General features: G+C 40.8%; 1 protein-coding gene across 5 annotated transcripts in view; it reads left to right on the plus strand.

Annotated features, from left to right (window-relative positions):
• Positions 1 to 19,399, plus strand: part of nphp4 (nephronophthisis 4) — a 171,823-nt gene that overhangs the window by 69,753 nt on the left and 82,671 nt on the right. For 4 of the 5 annotated variants that reach the window (XM_085259409.1, XM_085259411.1, XM_085259412.1 and 1 more), the window contains 3 exons: positions 11,724 to 11,942; positions 12,460 to 12,601; positions 15,821 to 15,873. In XM_085259409.1, coding sequence (XP_085115535.1) covers positions 11,724 to 11,942; positions 12,460 to 12,601; positions 15,821 to 15,873 — 414 coding nt within the window. The remainder of the gene's footprint in view (positions 1 to 11,723; positions 11,943 to 12,459; positions 12,602 to 15,820; positions 15,874 to 19,399) is intronic. The other variant, XM_085259410.1, reaches the window with a different exon arrangement.

A 19,399-nucleotide genomic window follows, 5' to 3' on the forward strand; every position in this document is an offset into this window, starting at 1 on the left:
GAATTTGTCTGATAGGCTGTTCTCAGAGGATATCTGGGGTCAATGAACTTCAAATAATCAACTTTTCTTTGCCACCACACACACACACCGTGCCCACAGTCCTTTTACTTGCTTTCTCTGTGTTTTGCTATTTCATTCTCTCTTATCCTTTTGACACCATTGTACTATGCTGCCCGACACACCGCAAAGTGCCTGTACTTTGATTGGGTGAACACAGGGGAACTGTGTCCTTCTATGTCCATTTTAACACACTTCTCCATATTGTTTCGCTTAATGTCGAAGAAACTCGGGGGGGAGAAAAAGACAGCAGTGCTTAAGAGTTGCAGTTAGTTGCTCTGCTCACTGCCTTGCTCAGTAATTATGATGCTACAAAATATTAAGATGAAGGTAACCTTATTTTCCTCCATCTCTTACTATGTTTTTACTTTAATTGCTTATGTATGCATGTCATTGATTTCTTGGACGAAATGTGGCATTTTTAGCATAAACTAATACCTACTCCAATGATGTGAAAGATAATGAGAGATTTAAGAGGGTTTCAAGGTAAAAGCTGCCGCTTGACACTTCTTCAACTTTTGTAGAATGTTGAAAAAGTCCTCTCCTACCTTTTGCAGTGTCCGTGCTGATAATTGTTGGCTTCATTTGTTTCAGTTGCTGCCCTCTGATGTTTCTGCTTTCATCACAGTGTGATACAGTGCTTTTGCTGTTTGGTGCTCTTAATATGGGGTTTGATCACAAAATATTTAGAGGATTTACTTTTCTCTGGCACAGACTTTTTTACTTATTAAATGGTTTGAACTAAATCCATCGATTTATGTCAGTGCCCACGACCTTATTGTGCAGCATTTCAGACTTACTTATATGTGTAAACCAAGCAGTTAGTGAACAAAGTAAAGGTCAAGACTATTCACAGCCAGTGCCAGGAACTATCCTGGAACATCATCAGAGGTTATACTTTTATCCCACTTACATGACATATAAACCCAATACCGTATTGGTGTCAAGAACTTTTGTTTTTATGGTAAAATGAGAAGGCCTTACACTTACAATAGAAGGTGAGTAAGGTAAGTTTATGCCAACACAAACAAATGCGCGCAGTTTCATGCCAGCCTTGTAAAATTTTTCAACGTTTGTGATTGCTCCTTTCTCAGCTCCTTCACATGCTCTATATAAGAAGTGGGAAAAAAATCTATTCATGATGTACTATTCAACATAGCACATCATGCTTTTAGTTATGCACTTAAAAGTTTAAGTGAATGCCTTCCATAGGCAGCGGTTTGCTCACTGTGCGAATACTCGGGTCACTGACAACTGATGCGAGGCAATGACGCCTCTCCTAATTGTTTTCTGTCAGCACCAATTTAGCCCCGCCGTAACTTCATCTGAGACATCTCTGCCCCTGCTCCTGCTTGCTGATTGCTGCCTCTCCTCAGCTACCGTTAGCGCAGCAGTACTCATCTATTGAGCCATGTAATACAGTTACGTAAAGCTTAATGCAAGACGATGGGGCTTATTGTTGTCCGCCTTCTTCTGCTGACAAGCACTAGCTCATCGCTAATGGGTGTGGGGGTGTAGGTTGGGGGTGGTGTGGGTAGTCCGGAGGAAATCAGTGAAGAAGGCTCTGCTGGCCCTCATGGCTTTGTCCTTTTGCCAGGAAACAATTTGTCGGGGAATTTGACAGCTACAGCCATCCAAAACACTGACACAGGGAATGAGTGACTGCTTGTAGGTCGCAGCCTAAAGAAAGATGGAAAGCAAAATGGATAGATCGACAGAAGGGAAGGGAGGGACATTTTAAGAGAGCTACTTGGTTTCATCCTCTCACTAACCACTGCTATGCTTCTGAGAGAGTGTCAAAAGTGAATCACATCCTCGGAACAGTAATTGGTGACTCTCCCAAGCTGTTTCGCAGCAGCAAACTTGTGTTGCTGAAAGAGGGTTTTGACAGTTGTGCTATGTGTCATGTACTGAAATGGGATCTCAGCTCGAGTAACTGGGCCTGCTTGCAACCAGTGATAAAAGTGTCACCTGCATCACATTTTCAGGTTGTGCCACCTTTGACCCTGACTGCATTCAGTGAGTGGCACAGTTGATTACTGAGCGTGGGAGGAAGTGTGACCATTAATGCATGACCTTTAAATGTACTCTGTTTTGCCCTTTCCTGAGCTCTCACGCAGATGTATGCAGACGCAGGTCTGAATTTGGCAGCGTGCCTATGTCTTACATGCTATTTAAAGCAACATTCCAATTTAAAGAAAACATGGTCATATGAAAGAAACAGAGTTGGGGTCGGGCGGCGTTTGTGAATGTTGCATTGTTTGCTGGCTGTGGTTTAATTTAAAACTACAATCCTAATACATCTGTTAGCTGTCAGAGAAGTGACAGAGAGCAATTTCCAAATAAATGAGACTGATGACTACAGTGGATACAGAGCTCATGGAGAAATTAACAATTTCCTGTATCCTGAACTGTACAGAGAGATCTGCGCAGGGAGTTGTCAGAACATCCTGCTATAGAGACGATTAAAGTCTGCAATAAACTGCATGTACACTAATGCAGTATACTAGTATTATACTGAAATGAAGCAAATCATTTAGAATTGTGCTGAAGATTGTTAATTCAATTCAATTTTGCACATATGGGACAAAATCACAACAGTCATCACAGCGAAAACCCCACCAATCAGCTGACCTCCTCTGAGCAAGCACTTGGTCACAGTGGGAAGGAAAAACTCTGTTTAAACAGGAAGAAAGCTCAGGGAGTGGTGGACATTTGCTGCGAAGACCGGAAAAAAGATAATCTGTTCCTAATGATTAAATGCAGAGTGATGAATAAAACAGAGTAAAAAGAGGTGATTGAAGGATAAACACTCAGTGCATTATGGGAGCCTTTGCTAAACAGTAGAGTTGAAACTTAACAAAGCAAAATTGTGAGTAATATGTGACTCTGCTCATGTCTTGGTAAATTACTGCTGTGGAAATATATGTCACGGTCACTTTGTTTTTTTTCCATTTTTCTTTAACAAAACTGAAAATCCCAGCCCTTCTGGAGGTGTTTTGGCAGCCCATTATTGTTCATCCCAGGAACATTTTGTTCTGTTTTTACTCAAGCATTGCTGTGTTCCCACAATTGACTGCTCACTAAGCTCTCCTTTAGCAACTGTTTCAGACAGTGGTGAGGAAATCATCTCCCCTCTTGCCAGAAGCTATTACATTGTTTCGCCTGAAATGACAACTGTTGCTAGTGGGTTATATTTGCTGTGTTCAGCTTGTAAATGAATCTCATGTTAGTTTCATGGGTTGGTTGACCCTCTCTATTTTTCATCTGCCGTTTTAAAAGGAGAACCCTGTTGAGTGGTGTTATGCACTTGATGTCTGCGGGGAAGTAGATGTGTTGCTTGTGAGCCAGACTTTTCCTTTGAAAATAACATATAAACCCACAAAATGAAGCAGCTCTTTGCTTGTAAGAAGTGTTGATTACTACTGTATGTAGTATACAAGTTGGTTGGTTGGAAAATGGGGGTTAACAAGTTCTTTGCTCTTTCCTCTTCTTGCTTTTTCCACTGATATGTGGAGTATCGCTTTCACCATAACGCCACGCAGACTGATTCAACGTGTTCAGCAATCCGAGGCTTGACAGGCCTGCTGTGTTGTCACAGGTGCAGTTCCGCCTTGTCTCTGTGCCTCGACAAGAGCTGAAGTCGCTCTGTTTATTGTGCTAATTAGAACATCAACATAAGGAAATAGTAAGCTGCTCCTCCGGCAGCATATTAAAAACTCTACTGTTAATATATTGAATGAGCCAATACACACTTGACTGATGGCTTAGTAATTGTGGTTCAGAGTCTTACGCGGGCATGTGTCGCGTTTGGTATTTGACAATCCTTCCATTAGCTGAGCTATAATAAATATCACTCTCTTAATGATCTTTTTATTCTTCTCTCTGTCTCGGTTGTCACTGCCAGGGGATGGAGGATAAACAGTATGTGGAGCAGAAAGCAGTGACATAGGTTGTGGCTGGGTTTATTAAACGTGATGGTGTAGAACTTCTCCTCTGTGCCACAGAGGATTTTATTTGGGTTTTAATTGGCTCACCGACAGGTATTTCCCTTAAGTAGCTGTTTGTGTGCTTTTGAGTGTGCGTGTGTGTGTTGAGTGGTTTTTGTGGGCCCCTGCAGGGTTTAATGATGTTTGCTGAATGAAAAGTATCTTGTGAAGCTCTTCCCAATCAAATGCTTATCAGAACATCTACTTTACTGTAACACCGCTCTGTGAACTCACGAGCCCCTCCCTTGGTCGCAGTTCTTCCGGTCTGCTGGCATTACATAACGGGAGGGTGTAGACCTCCCTCTTGGTGTGGCCCGCTCCCTCAATGAAACCGGTTATATATTTGTTTGCTACTGATCTGAAATGTCATACAAATGTTAATTAAATGTTAATCAAACATCTTAAGCAAAGTAATGTCATCAGGATTTAAAAGTGATATATTTAGCTCATCGGTGGCCTATTCTGAGGGCATTGCTCCCCGGGCCCCCGCCCCCTTCCTTCCAAATGTGAAGCTGAGGCAAGTAAGGCTGCGTGCCGCAGAGACAATATTTCGCCCGCCTAATTAAAATGAATGTCAGTTCTCCCCCCAGTGAGAAGTGCATCAATCTCCCCCTGCGATTGGCCCAGAGTGAGTCTTACCCTGTCAGTGCCTGCCAGCAGTGCCATCCTTCTCCAGACGGATGCAGGGCCCTGGCAGCCAGAGAGGCATTGGTGATGATGTTTGCTCATCTAATGGTTTTCTTGTGAATGGCCTGCTCAGACTGGGGCTGTTTTATTTATTTATTTTTATTTATTTATTTTGGGGGGGGGGGATTTTTTTTTTTTTTTAAATGTAGATGAGATTCAGCCCAGACTTGATTTTCATTTAAAATAGCAGTTGCATAAAGAAGTCAGTAGCATTTCAGAGACATTTGAAGCCCAAGCAGCTGTAGAAAAGTCTAATTTAGCTTTTCCTCTCCACTGTTGCATACAGCTCATCACAACTAGGGCAGATTAGACAAATCTGAGTCTGCAGTATATCAGTGCACTGGAGACGAAAAATATTACACGATTAATTTTGAGATATCATGTCGACAGGTTTGTTTTGGAAAAGGTATTTGCTTGGCGTAAACTCTCACGCGCACGCGGTGTCATTAACTTTCAGCGAGTGATTATATCAGCTTATCGTATTACGATTATCTTTTGGTGATTTGAATTTTCATGCAAAGAGGTACGAGTGATCTGATGCTTTGATGAGGAATTGATAATCATCTGAAGCACTTCATATTGTCGCTGTCAGTTAAATGTGTCTGTATTATTTTAAATGAGAAAACTACTGATTATGTTTCTACTTGCCAGAATTTAATAAGGCATATGTCATGAGTTGAGTTTGTCTTATGGATGTTTTTGCACCCCCTCACTGTGAAAAAAACAAAACTCAAATGGTCCATCACTTAATGAGGCTGGTCCAAAGCGGCGGACCAGCCAAGTGATGATAACGTCTGTAAAACTGCTAGAGCGAGGATAAAAACCTCCATCCTGAGCATTTGGTCTGTGCCTAAACTATAATTTTCCTAAAAGCCAGCAAAATATCTGCTAATGGGTTTAAGCGTTTCACTATGCTTCTTTTCAAAAAAACATTCCAGAATAAAATTGAGCGAGTCAAACGCTTAACCGTCAGAGCTATGTCTATCGGTGTGTACTGTCGAACATCAAAGCTCGAATAAAAGACATGCATGTCCACGGCAAATTGGCCTGAGCCTGAGTGACTATCATGAACACCTCCTTGAAGTTGTGCCTGTCAACAGCGAGAGCTGAAAAGGAACACAATTCCTTCCCAAGCTTGATTTGGCCTTGGTGAGCTGAGTAGAGCACAGAAGCCTGCTGGGTTCATTTGGACTACTTGTACAGATGGATGAAAATGTGAGTGGTTTAGTGCTCTTAAGTTAATGATCTCTGTGCATGTTCTCTCACTTCCTTCAGGGCTTCTCATTGTAGAGAATAAGTAGCGGGAGCTGTGGGCCGGTGCCTGTCACAGGGTCTTGGCTGAAATAATGACTCGAACAGCCCAACAGACTGCGGTAATGGTAATAACTGTCAGACTTTGTCTCTCATCAATGCTCACATCCCCCTAATTTAGGATTAATTCCTGCCATTCTCTAGATAGCCCCGAGTCGATGAGTGTCTTGCCATTTTTCTTTGAGCTTTTCCAAAAATATGTTTCTGCATACTGCTTTATCTCGGCGTATCGCAAACTTGGCTCCTTCATATTTGGGCACATTAAGAAAACTTAAACAGGCACAACAGGAGCCAGTCTGACTTGGTGGTTGTTCCTTAAATTAACGGTGGCTTTCCCCAGCCCCTTTTTATATGTTCTTACTTTTTCTGAGTTAATAAGTTGTAGTAAATTGCACTGGTAAGTGTCTGTTCCTCCAGTTCTTCTTGTCTGCTGGGATATGCGTTTTCAGCTCTCTTTGATGTGCAAAACTCGCCTTCTGTCACCTTTATAATAATTTCCTTCTTCCTGTCTTCTCCTCGGTGTCCCCCAAAAGTTTGATGATTACTTTTCTTGCTCTGGGTTACAGACGTGAGATCTTTGTTTCCACTCTGTATTATGTTTGAGAACAGACACACTTATTTGTCTAGAAATGCTGCAGCGTTATGTTTTACACTTCTAAACAAGGTTGATGGATTCTTCCCTTAGAAAACACTTTACCAGTTGGAGCAATTATGTGTGCGGTGACATCGCTGTTATTGTTTTTGTTTTTTTTTCCCTCAGTGCAACTTTATGAAAAAGTTTGCCGCTTCTCTGGTTTTGCCTCAGGCTTTTGTTTCTATTTTTTCCCCCCTCCCCGGTGCACTATTGAAACAAGTGCAGGGTTGCTCTCTGAGTGAAAGTTAATGGCTCTTATTTTAAATGTAGCCTTTAACGCTCAAATCAACGGTGTAATCACACTTTGGGGAAATTGGCTATTGATCATTCTGCCTTGTCCGACATAGTGACCGGCACAACAGCGAACACGTGGAAAAACAACTTTCAATTCAAATGACAAATTCTTTTGATTAATTCAAATGTTTCCTCCCCAAAACGGCGCGAGTGCAAAGAGTCATACTTTATTGCCAGTGAAATATAATGCAATTGATTTGATGTCTCTCTGCTGTCACCAGCAGGCTTTGGGATTGATTAAGTCTCACTGACACACTGTGGTGCTCAGAATAAGTCGATTCGTCTGACCCTCTCGCCAACTTTCTTCTCACCAGAGGCCCTTAACACAAATGCGTCAGCTGACTGCCTCCTACGGTGCTGTGCTCTTACCACGATACCGTTAAAGCCCTTACACCTGCATGTAGATGTGCCATTGATCTCGGCTGTCGTGTAATCACGGAAATGAATATTGTAGCGCTTAAGCTCCTGCCTTTTGAATTCTGATGACTGTTTCTGTAGAAGGATTACATGCATATTGTGAATTTTTCTGCCTGGCTTTGAGTGGAACTATTATCCTGTTTGTTTACTCAAACCTCAAGAGTCCCTTTGAGATCCCCTCAGTCCTATTGTTTGCCACCCCACGTTTTTGGTGCTTTATTATTTTATTTTTTTTGCAGTTCATATGTAGATCGCGCTGTCCTGAAGCATTTTAAAACCGCTGTACTGAAACCGTGACAGTGATTCACACTTTGCGTCTAAAAGAGAATTATTTCTTGGTGTGATATCTTTCGTTGCCATTGTTGTAATCGCAGAATTCTGTTTTTGTAAACCTGCCAAAAGAAGAAAAGGCAAAAAAACCCCAAACGCCTCCACTTTGACCTTTAATAACTTCATATTTGTAACTTTGATGGGTGTTTAGCTCACTTCTCATTCCTTTTAGATTCCCATTCAGCTACTTGGTGCAATTCTGAACATGGGCTCAGTTTCCTATGATTGGAAGACTGAAAGTGTGATAAGCATTGAGTTTTGGACAGATAAAAGCTTCTTCTTTTTTTCCAAGGCTGTAGGCGTCCCTATAGAAAAGACCCCCTGATTGGTCTTTTGTCTCTCTCATTCTCTCAGAGCTCGGCCAGCGTTTTTGCTCCCGAATCACTCCTGCAATATATTCACTGAATAATACAAGAGGTGAGCGTTGGGTCATGTGCGAGACACTCATTTTGTTCTTTCCCTCATGTTCTGCACAGAGCACAGAGACGTTACAGACACAAAGTACGAAAAAAAAAAAAAAGAGACACATTAGATAAATTGCCTTGCAATTTTTACTGGCTACTCCCTGTGCCATAAAATGATCTTTCTCTAGTCTACTCATTTGAACAAAATCATCGCTTTGAAAATAGACTTGTTTGATTTAACATTTCATATAAAACATCCTATTAATTCAACCCCCATGAAATAGAAAAACAGGCAATGCCTGAACGGGGAATACAGTGCTATCTGTTTTATGTCTGCCATATAGTTCTGAAGTTAAAAAAATTGTTGTTAATGTCTGTGCTACTAGAGGGTAAAATTATAGTCTGAAACTGGCTCCCTTTCAAGAAGAACGGAGTATTGATCAGCAACTTTGGCCACTTGAGATATGTGAGGCTTTAAAGAGTTTTTTAGATGGAATAACAGACCTTTAATGGCAGGACTGGGTACTCTCCTGCTTAATTCCCTCTAAAGTGTCACACAAGCGACAACCATAGTGTTTACATGAGTGTGAAACTGGCAGGTATCTCAGCCCAAACACAAAAACCAAACACAAAGTCCGAAGGTTGGTTTGTCAGTATAAAAGGAAGTAAACGGCAGTCGAAGAACTTAATAAACACTGCAGGATTAGGTGTTCGTCTATTGTATATTATAAAAGCGAATATTCAAATTTGCTGTCAAGCAGGGAGCTGACATGAATTTAACCTTTACACCTTTACCACACGTAGTCCCTGCTGCAGTGCACTTTCACTTGTAGTATTCAAAATGTCAGCTCCATTAAGCTATCTGAACACTTCACTTTGGGCTTTGTTAACTGGGCAGTGAAATTACTTTGCATAATTCATAGTAAACTGACATTTTGAAGCAGCCCTCAACAGAAAAACAAAGAGTGCACTGGTTATTTTTCACAGGAATAGAACAAAATGATCTAAGTTTAAGCTTACATGACAAGGACCTCTTTTGCAAAGGTCAGTGCACCGCGGTGCTGTAAGAAAAATCTCTCAAGGAGGGACACCGTGGTAGATGGCTTGGTCAACAAAAGATACTACAATAACCATGACCGCACAGATCACAATTTATTTAAGAAAGCAGTGCACAGAAATGCACTAGTCTTGCTTTTCATTCACCTTAGATGGTGTTTCATCATGCCATATTGGATTTGTAGGTATATTAATTGTGGTGGAAACTGGCAGCTAATTAAATAGCATGCAGTCATTGCTGTGACAGTCACCCCTTTCTCTTTCATTTAAATAGAAATGTGATATCGCACCGAAAAGTCTTCGTTCGTTCTTCTTCTGAATCTTTCGTTGATATTATGAAAGTAGAATTTTATGAATGTGGGCGTTCGTTTGTTTTTATCTTTTCAGTGAAAAATGTCTGATAAAAACTATGCTTTATTTCAGTGAAATCGAGAAGGATGTCACAACACATATATACTCATCTTCTCCCACTATACATTTCATCTAAAATGTCTTAACTGATTTAGAGATGTGCCTGTCGATTACACGACATCCCTATTTTTCAGAGCACTGGGATTAATTCCTGTGTTTGCGTGCTCTACCCTAGGCGTGCTTGAAATGGATGAACTTCCAACCAGTGTTTATCTGTATCACATCCTATTTAGAGAGAAAGTGTCCACTTACTGTTAATGCCAGTGTCTAATCTGGCTACAGTCCCACTAGAGAGTCCTGTATGATTTTAAGTGGATTGAGTGACTAAAATAATTATTTATTTACAGCCAATCTGAGTTTTTGACAATATTACTGATTACACAGTGTCCTGATTGGTAAGTTCAAGATTTACAAGTGATTGCAACATCCACTCTTGAGGCTAAAAGATAACTACAGCAATTGTTAGGAGTTGAATCTCAACAGAAACTGTATCCAAAATTGTATACGCCAGCTGGTTGTGGTGACTGTTATCAGGTAGCTCCTGCTGCTGCTGTTAGTTTAGTGTGTTAAACAGCAAATGCCATAACATGGATTGTGGAGCATAATGTTATTTATGCTTAAAGAAAATGGTTTTACTACAAATAGAAAGCCTGGAGAGCCTATCAAGAACATAATCAGTATGGCCCTGCATTTATTTGGGCCTTTTGCCTTTGTTAGACAGTGGAGAGCGAACAGGAAAGCCGGGAGACAGGCTGGCAGCAGATACCCAGCAGAGGGGGTTTGGGTTGGACTCTGACCCAGGTTGCTGCATTTCAGCCTTGCAGCACCTGCTCACCCCATCAGCCCAACTGGTGCCCATCCTGCTTTTATTTTTAAATCTTGGAAAGTTCCATAAGGCCTACAAGGCCATACGATAACATGATGTGTAATTGGGAACTCTGCTGAAAGATGGTACTGGATTGTGAATGAACATCTTGAACTCTAGTGGCAAACAGGAAACAGAAACACAATTACACAAATGCTGCTCCCATCTGGAATAGCCTCTGTGGTACTAAGTAAGATATGTTCTGTCTAGTGAATTTTTGACTGGATCTATCATGGTGAAGACTCTTTTAACCTTTTGGCTGCTCTCCTTTTATATACTGAAGTAAAAAGTGACTTTATGGAAAAGCAGTTCTGCTTTGCTCTCCTACCTTCCCAGACGATGGGACTTAACTTTTTATATAGAATGAAGAAAGAACTGAAACCACCACACTCTGAATATCATTACTTTTTTTTTAGTTGACCTTTGCAAGAGTGGTTTTAGATTAGTTTGTAGATTATATGGCACAAAATTAGCTAAAATCTCCTCAACACATTGCATGGATAATTGTATTCTATTGTACCATTAACAGGTACTGTATGACATTTAGAATAAAGACACTACTTTTATGACTGATTTTCTATAGTGCCAGATTATGGTGTTACATTAAAGAACTATTCTCAGTGGAATTTGAAGCATTCAGCAAACTATTACATGGCCGGCTTTGTCTTGGAGCAGTGTGGGGCTAGTAGGCTTGTTGTGTATTCTGTCCTGTCCTGCCTATGATTGATTACAATCGTCTGAGGCTGACCAGCTTATTAATCGATTCAGCAAAACCACTGAGTCTCTCTGTGGATGATTTAAAGCAGAATGTTTTTTTACTTTTCCTGGGACGGCTGAAGTAGAGCCTCAGCGGCACTGATTGTAAATCATGTTCAAACACAGCAAAGCTGCTTCCAAAACGTGTGTGCGATGTGGGATTTAGAGAATGCTCAGTGCTAACGACAAGCACCACCATGCCACACAGTTTTAAGGCCTCTTGCAGTTCATTTTTGTGATTAGAGATAAGGATTTACAAGTTGGCAAATTAAATTATGTTTTTGTTCTTTGGTCGTACTTGGAGACTGTTAATGCTCTGCTTTATAAATTAAATAACGTTATCAATTGATCACAGTTAAACACTGTAAAAGATTGTATTTATTCAGTTGGATGAAAGAGAAAAGACTACATTCGGTTTAGTTTTTACAACAGTTTAATCGCTGGTTTCTTTTTGCGAGATCATCATATCAATGTCTGAATTCCCTATTCTTCTGTCGTTTTCCATCACACAGCTATCTGCTACCTCTACATCCCGCGCTGCTTTCTTGCATAGCCTTCGTTGGGGGATTTGGTGTCCCTTCCAGGAGCCAGCTGAGTGGAAGGGGGAAGAGATACAGCTTGTATTGCAAGGAGGTGCAAAGCCAAACCCTCATGGAGCCATGGTCTACAGCACAGAGGTGTCTGCCAAAGCTCAGAGCCCTGCACCAATCTCAGCTCCAGGCACAGCTCAGGTAATACAATGGCACAGAAGAATGCTTTTGTCGAAAGACTAAAATGTGAAGAATCCACTGAAAGGTGTTTAAATGAGGTTTTTCAGCAGCCTTCAATACTCACAACACTGCTTCCCTGAATTCAAAAGCTTTCACATCATCTACATTCGCACTTGGGTTTCATGCTAGGCCCCCGTACAGTACCGTTCAAGGTCAGGTTCTATCATCCCTGAAGGCTCTACTCTGAAATTCTGCATGATATTTTATAGCATGGATGTAGGCAGCTGTCTGCAAGTGACATTGTTTTGGTGACGGTATCAAAAATTTCAAAGGGTGCCCAAGTCGTCCTAATATGACTTAACTTTTCACACCTTGCAGAGGATTGCAACACTGCTTGGGTGTTTGGAAATAACTGCATGTCACTATCACGTCTTCTTTCTTCTGTCAGCTTTTTCATTCGTTTCCCTGCAGAATCTGAACTCTTCATTCTGTTTTTTGTTTTTTTTTGTTGAAATGTCTGAAACTTCCTTCTCTCAAGGAGGTCTCAGAAGCAAAGGATATGATCAAATTTTGGCTGTCATCCAGCCTGGAAAGGAAGGCATCCAGCCCAAAGCCATCCCTGAGGATAAAACAGGTAGACGTGCCTCGCCAGAGAAGATCACCTTCATCACCTTCACAGGGTAAATATCATTATGTAATTCATAATAGCTTTTTAAGCACACATTAATTGGAAAGCTCATACAAAGACTTTTCCTCCACAAAAAGACATAAAAGGCTATTCACTGCTTACATCTATAATTTTTTAAAATGGAAAGAGTGTAGTCTGATTTCTGTGCATGCGTGTGTTTATAGGTTGGGTGCACTTCAATAGTGCAACGGCACCTGTTTGCAATCAGCCAAACTTTGAAGCAACAGGCATCGAACTAGCCTGTCTTGTGCACATGTTATCTCAATAGAGCCACCTGCTCTCTACGTGATCAATATACTTTATGATTGGAGTCTGGGGGGAATAAAGGATACACCTAAAGGGATTGGTGAAGACGTTGGCTGTCCATTAGGGCCTCTCTGATATTAAACCTGCATTACTTTGCAAAATCATCTTACATCTGCTCTCAGAGTGGAAATTCCATGTCCCTCGATTTTTGTTTTGTTTGTTTGTTTAGTGTTTTTTTAATTGATCTTAGTCTAGCCGCTCACCCAGGAGCAGTTTGTTTTGGGAGGCCCTACAAGGAATACATTGCCCCAGACTACGCAGCTCATAAGATCATGTGGACACACAAAGCCCTTCACAAAAATAAGGTGGCAGTTCACGGACTGGGAAATTAAATTTAATAAATATAGTGACTCAAAATAACTGCTCAAATAAGTGCCCAGAGGCGTTTCAGGATGATTGCTTCTACAAGAATATTGCATATTACCAAAATATTGTTGGTGGTTTGTAATATTGTTAAAGCTGCTGAATGTGGTGAAACTGTTTAATGTTTAAACTGGAATTATTCTTTAATATTTTGCAGTAAGACACAATTCACAGTTCAAGAACAAGCTCCACAGCTATCAAGTGAAAACATATGACTGATGATTGATTTTAATGAAAGCCTGTGTTTAGACAGTGCACACTGTCTTTGTGCTTTTTCAGCAACTCAACTTCTGCAGACATTCAAAAAGTAGATGTGATGGATATCGGGGTAAAGAATATCAAAGTGGTGCTAAAAAACATATTCATGATTCATAATAAGCAATAAGTAACGGTAAGATACTCTTACTGTGGGACTCTCTTTGTTGAGGTTTTTGTGGTAAAGCTTTGAAAAACATTTTTCCAGAAAGAACATATCAGCCATGCATATTGGTTCTTCTTTGCTTTCCGTAAGCATTACGATGAAGAGTGTAAAATTAAGTCTGAACCGTGCCCCTTATTTGTCACATTGGTAGGGGGTTATCAGTGGATGCTGTTGGATTTCTCCAGCAGAAGCTTCTTCTTTTTTTTTTTTTAAATCTTTTCCAATTAAGCGCGGATGTTCCACGATACTCTAAAAATAACTGCTGAACCCTGAGCTTTGGAGGCCTCCCACTGAAACAAAGTTCTGATTAAATATTCCACATCCTGCACGCAGCCAAAGATAAATGATGTGCCACTGCCTGCATCTCTTATTGAAACACAAACTGCTGATTTGCTCTGTGTCTGCCAGTGAATTGATTAAAAAAGTGTAGTAAACACTGCATACAGCCACTCAATCCCGGTGACAGCAGAAAAAACTTGAGTGGACCCAGGCTGTATGCTCGATGATTTACCTTCCTAATGATGCTGTTAACTTTTGAGACAAGAATGCGGTTGATCAGGGGTCTACTTCATGGGTGTGTAGAGAAAGCTTCTGGCAGTGCGCATTGTCAGTAATGACATTTTAATCAGTGTTCGCGCGTCTTCAGAGGGTTGCCCAAGAAGCTTGAATGATTTGGGCTGGTGTTCAGAGGAGAATGAGACCATGAATCACTGCCATTCTTTGATTTAGGCAACTTGATCATCCTCAACTTTGTTTTTTTTCCAAGACTGCATTTGCATGGATTTAAACATATGCCAGAAAGGATGCTTTAAACTGGAGATAGCTAATTTAAATGCACCCTCCATCTGAAATTCGCTGTTATTGATGCATTCATGTCAGAAAGAACCTGATCTCAGAAGGATTCTTTAACTCATACGGTACATGCTGACTTTGCATTACAATGTTGGAAATTCTGAAGTCTGTACGCTTTTATTAATCTATAATTTAGTCGCTTAATTCCTTGTCGTTTACGTGACCATCATGCATCGCTCCCTGTTGATACTGATGAGCTAAGAAGAAGATCAGGGAGCATATCTGGCTGGTTAGACGCAGATGTTCTTAAATTAATTTTAATGGGCCGTCGTCCTTACGTAGCTGTATAACTTTACTGCTCGTAAAGGTGTCTGAATTCACCAGCCGCACATGTGGTAGTTCACTCATCTGTCGAGAAGGCCTCTGAGGGATCACAAATAAATGGCTAATTGCACATTAGTCCAGCTAATGAGGTGATACACACTCTCCGTGGGCTCGAGAAGTAAAAACAGTGAGAAAGCCCTAAAAACAAAATGGCTGCCAGAGGGGGTGGGGGTGGGGGGGCATGCCAGAGCACATTTGTGAAACAGAGCCAGCCAGTGCAGCACCATGTCCACTCTGTGTGCACGTAGTCCGAACAGATGGGAGCTACACTAAGACACCCCAGGCAAACCGAAGCAATTTCCAAAAGGCCAGTCAAGCCCAGCACGGAGAGCGAGACAGCGTGAGGGAGAGGGAGGACAAAGGGATGCTAGAGAACCTTTCATTTCAGTATTACCATGGCTACGAACCAAAAATCTCAGGAAGCATTGTCAGACTTTAAAGTCAGTGTGAAATTTAAATCCAACTCACCTCCTTATCTGTGTGAAATTGGATAGATTTGCTAGGTCTGTAAATAGTTAGGTATTCCAGTGCTCTGCGCGGCTATATACTCCACTGTGCACTGCACTGAGTAAACATTATCACAGTGTATTTTTTTATACCTCAAGATGTCAGCTCACTGCAAATCCAATCATCAGGAAAGCAATTACAAAGGTGGCATTTTGCAGTCAACTTCTATTCCCTCTCACAAGCTAATATTCCACTGAATGTCTAACCAAACTATAAAATGAACTGTGCTACCAGGTGCAGAAAGCATGTGGAAGATATTACAATGTTGTTAATTAACCTTGTTAAACAATGAACTGGAGCTGTTAGCACATTTCCAGATGAATAATGAAGACTTCAGCATGAATACGTCGTAGAAGTGGAAGGCTTTTACAGATGTGTACATTTCTAGGTTGAATGCCTTTATCTTCTTTGTTGTGCGTTTGTTTTTCTTTTTTCTAGATCGGAAACGCATTCCACCAGCTTCTCCTCCAGAATCTCCTCAAGGCCCCGGGGTAAGACACCGTCTCACCTATTGAATTTTACAGGTGACCTATAATACTGGCCAGCCAAGAAAGCTTCTCTCTAAAGTTCCAAGTTAATACTTAAAACAAGTAAACCCTTTTTAAAGCTGTCTTTTATACTCATACTTATTTCAAAAGGAACCTGTGTCAGTAGGTCCACACAGACTCTTTTACACAAACAATTAGTCAAAAGGTCAGTCCATTACCTGCTCCAGTCATCTGTCATTTATTTACCTGCACTAATGTTTGCAGGAACTTTGCTCTGTCTCAACTCTTTACTGAGAAAACATGTCACCCTTTAGCTGTTAACTGTACAAATTCCTCCAGCGGGAACATTTCAATTCTTTGGAAGCAGTCCTCTTGAAATTATATATTTAGAATAGCTTTAGCAGGGTCATGTTGGTTCTATGATAAAACTGGAATTGTTCATGTTGTATTCTATTATGGTGCACTGTTGAATGCTTGGAAATATTACAGCAGCAGAGGGGAGGGCACACAGGCTGTGTGGTTTACACAAACAATGGGGTTTTCTTCCTGTGACCCTGGCAATAAAACTTTTGTGTTTTATTCTGCTGTTACCTGAGTGAAGCAAGAAAAAAGCAAACGCAGTGTCTTTTTGAAAGGAACTGTTATGAATGCATTTTGGTTGAAAGCTGACCTGGATAGATTCCCGCCTGCAGAAAGCTCCTCTAGCTGCCCCTTGTACATGGACACAGCTCCCCTTACATGCTCTTTAGACAGGGATCATTAATTCTGAGAGACCCACACTTAGGTTTTGTCTGGTTTGTCGACAGAGATTGCAGGTCAGGTCTATAAATTTAAAAAGAAAAAAAAAAGTCAAGAAAAATTCATTATCTGACCCAGATCTCTCAACAACAGTGGAACTGGGAGACATAATTAAAGAAAGGCACGGGGCCTCTCGCAAACACCCCCTCTCAATTCCCATCCTGTCACAGAGTGACACTTTGTTTGTAGTCGCACTCACAGCACCCTTCATTAATGTGTAACGTATAAATACAGTGGCAGCGTTGACTTCTTTTCTCTAAGAAGAACATCACAACATGGCTTAGGTGTGCAAAGTGACGTCTGGACAAACAAAAACATTTCTAGAGAAATGTCCTTTGGACACACAAGGCCAAATGGAGATGTAGTGCACAGTGCCACATTTGGTGAAAACTAAAATTGTCATGCTAACTGTCAAGCTTGGTGGCAGAGGGGTGATGATTTGGGCAGTCCAGAGAGCTGTGCATAAACAAATACCTCCAAACCTCAATGAAAAGAAGTTCATAATAATGTGAGAGAGTCATACATAGAACGATTGCTTCAAAATAGAACAGAAAGTAACAGGACACTTAACTCAAAAATTTGAAGATGTAGAGAGTGCGCAGTCAGAATGGTACCAATCACTAGTGAATATGGTTTGTTAAAGGGTAAAATGTAAGCCATCCTCAGCATGAAAACGGCAAATGCAAAGACGAGGTGAGGTTCAAACATCAATGAACAAAGAGGACTTATATATAAATATTAAATAATGCTAAAAAATGATAGAGTTATACTTTATGTCCTCAAGAACAATTAAAATGTTAATATGCTGGAGAAAAATTAATAATAAATGTAATTATAAGCAGCGATCAATACAATGTTATTGATTAAACTGTGTTATTATGACAAATGTAGTTTAGCTTAGAGCTCAAATGAATACGTTTTACCCTTTAATAAGCATTAAGAAGTATACTCAATCGTGAGTGCCGGCATTCTGTTTGTAGCATCATCCCTCAGCCTAAGTGAGAAGTGTCAGTGGAGACTGGGAGTTGTGATGGATGGTGCTCTCTCTCAGGATGAGGCCAGTGACACAGAGCGGAGGAGGAGGAGGAGGAGAGACATCAGCTCTGTTTCAGTGTTGGCTCTCTGGGCCAAAATGAGTCTGTATTGTCGACTCATTTTAAATTGAACCAGCTGGGAGCTGTGAGATCATCGCAGCCTTGAACTCTAGAAATCGACCCTCATTTTGATTAAACAGCAAGGGCGGTGGAAACCTACAGAGGGCAGCTCCCAGAGGTTGGGAAGAGACAATTCTGGTCATACTGGGCAGTTCTTTGGGGATGACATTAAAAGATGGTTGTGCTTAAATTAATCTACCATTTTATATAGAGCTCATGAGTCTTATCAAATCAAATTCCCAAAACATTCGGCCCCGAATTATTCTGAAAAAATAAAAATACAAAATTTGCTGACATTTCTGCATATTTCCACTGCAAATTAGGACGCTCTCATATCCTATTTTTCAAGGATTAAGGGTTAAAGTTCAACTGCATTTTCCCAAAAGGAGCAATTAACTTTGCTTCAGAGGAGGAACGCAAATCATAAGGCAGAAAAACACAGCCCAATTTTAATAAGCTGCTGATGTAAATTTTGGAGAAAAACAATCTGTGACCACAAGTGGCCATTACAGCACACTGAATTAATGGACAAACCTCATTCTAGGTTTAAAAAGATGATTTTTCATTTTTAAATGCCTTTCAATGAGTTGAAACAAAAACACTCCAAAAACAACAAGAGCAACGGCAAACATATGTCTTTAGGCTAGACAGAACACCTAAATGCAGAACTGTGAAAACAGGTAGGGTGCAGAAACAAAGAATCATCTATTTACAAGCTTAACAAGAATTCAGATTGTTTACCAAGTGTCTTTATAACAGAGGAAACCAAGAGAGCCAGGGGGAAAGGTTCAAAGTGGCAGCTTGTGGATTGACCAGAGGAGACGAGTTTAGTGAAGCCAGGAAGATTAATCTGTGGAACCAGGAGATCAGTGCAGCTCCAGAGCAGAGGTGGATAAGTGGCTGGAGTTTGGCAGCAACTGGAAATTTTTGTCTGTGGACAAAAATGAAAGTGGGTAAGAAGTTTAGCAAACAGATCGGTGCACAGGAAGGGCTTGACCTTGAATAACTGGGTAGAGGAGTCTAGGATCTGGTGATGTGGTGAAATAAGAACTGAGACAGTGTTTACGGTGTTATTTAAGTGACCTCCTGGCTGGGAGGTAGTCAAAAGTAGAGGGTATAACAGTTTGACAAAGCTAACTCTGGGCTTAAGTGTCAGATATTTTGAGATGTATTTTTAAAATATTATTCTGATATTTTATAATATCACGCCACATAAATGAGCCTCACTCCTGATTATGTAGATAGGCAATTATTTGCCACCATATCAGCCATCATTGTGGGGGGTTTTTTTTTGGTTCTTTCACTTCTGAGTGGTCAAAAAGCATAAACCAAGGCAGCTTTAAGTAAACGGTAAATATTTAGCACATTCACATACACTCCTCGGCGAATAATGGTGAAAGGCAGCAGTCATTAGTGCCTTAGATGCTCAGTAGATATCTGGTGGGCATCCAGGATCTTTCTGAAAAAAGAAGAAACAGAAAACGGCGTGTGAATCAGTGCCACTGCTGTTGGCAGCCACCCTACATTTCATCAAAACTCTGTTAGCTGTTGCAAAATTCACAAATACAGTCTATCAT

The sequence above is a fragment of the Mchenga conophoros genome, linkage group LG20, assembly GCF_057382185.1.
Source record: "Mchenga conophoros isolate Kocher_MC1m ecotype Shallow Benthic linkage group LG20, M_conophoros_male_GT1.1, whole genome shotgun sequence".
In the NCBI taxonomy this organism is placed as follows: domain Eukaryota; kingdom Metazoa; phylum Chordata; class Actinopteri; order Cichliformes; family Cichlidae; genus Mchenga; species Mchenga conophoros.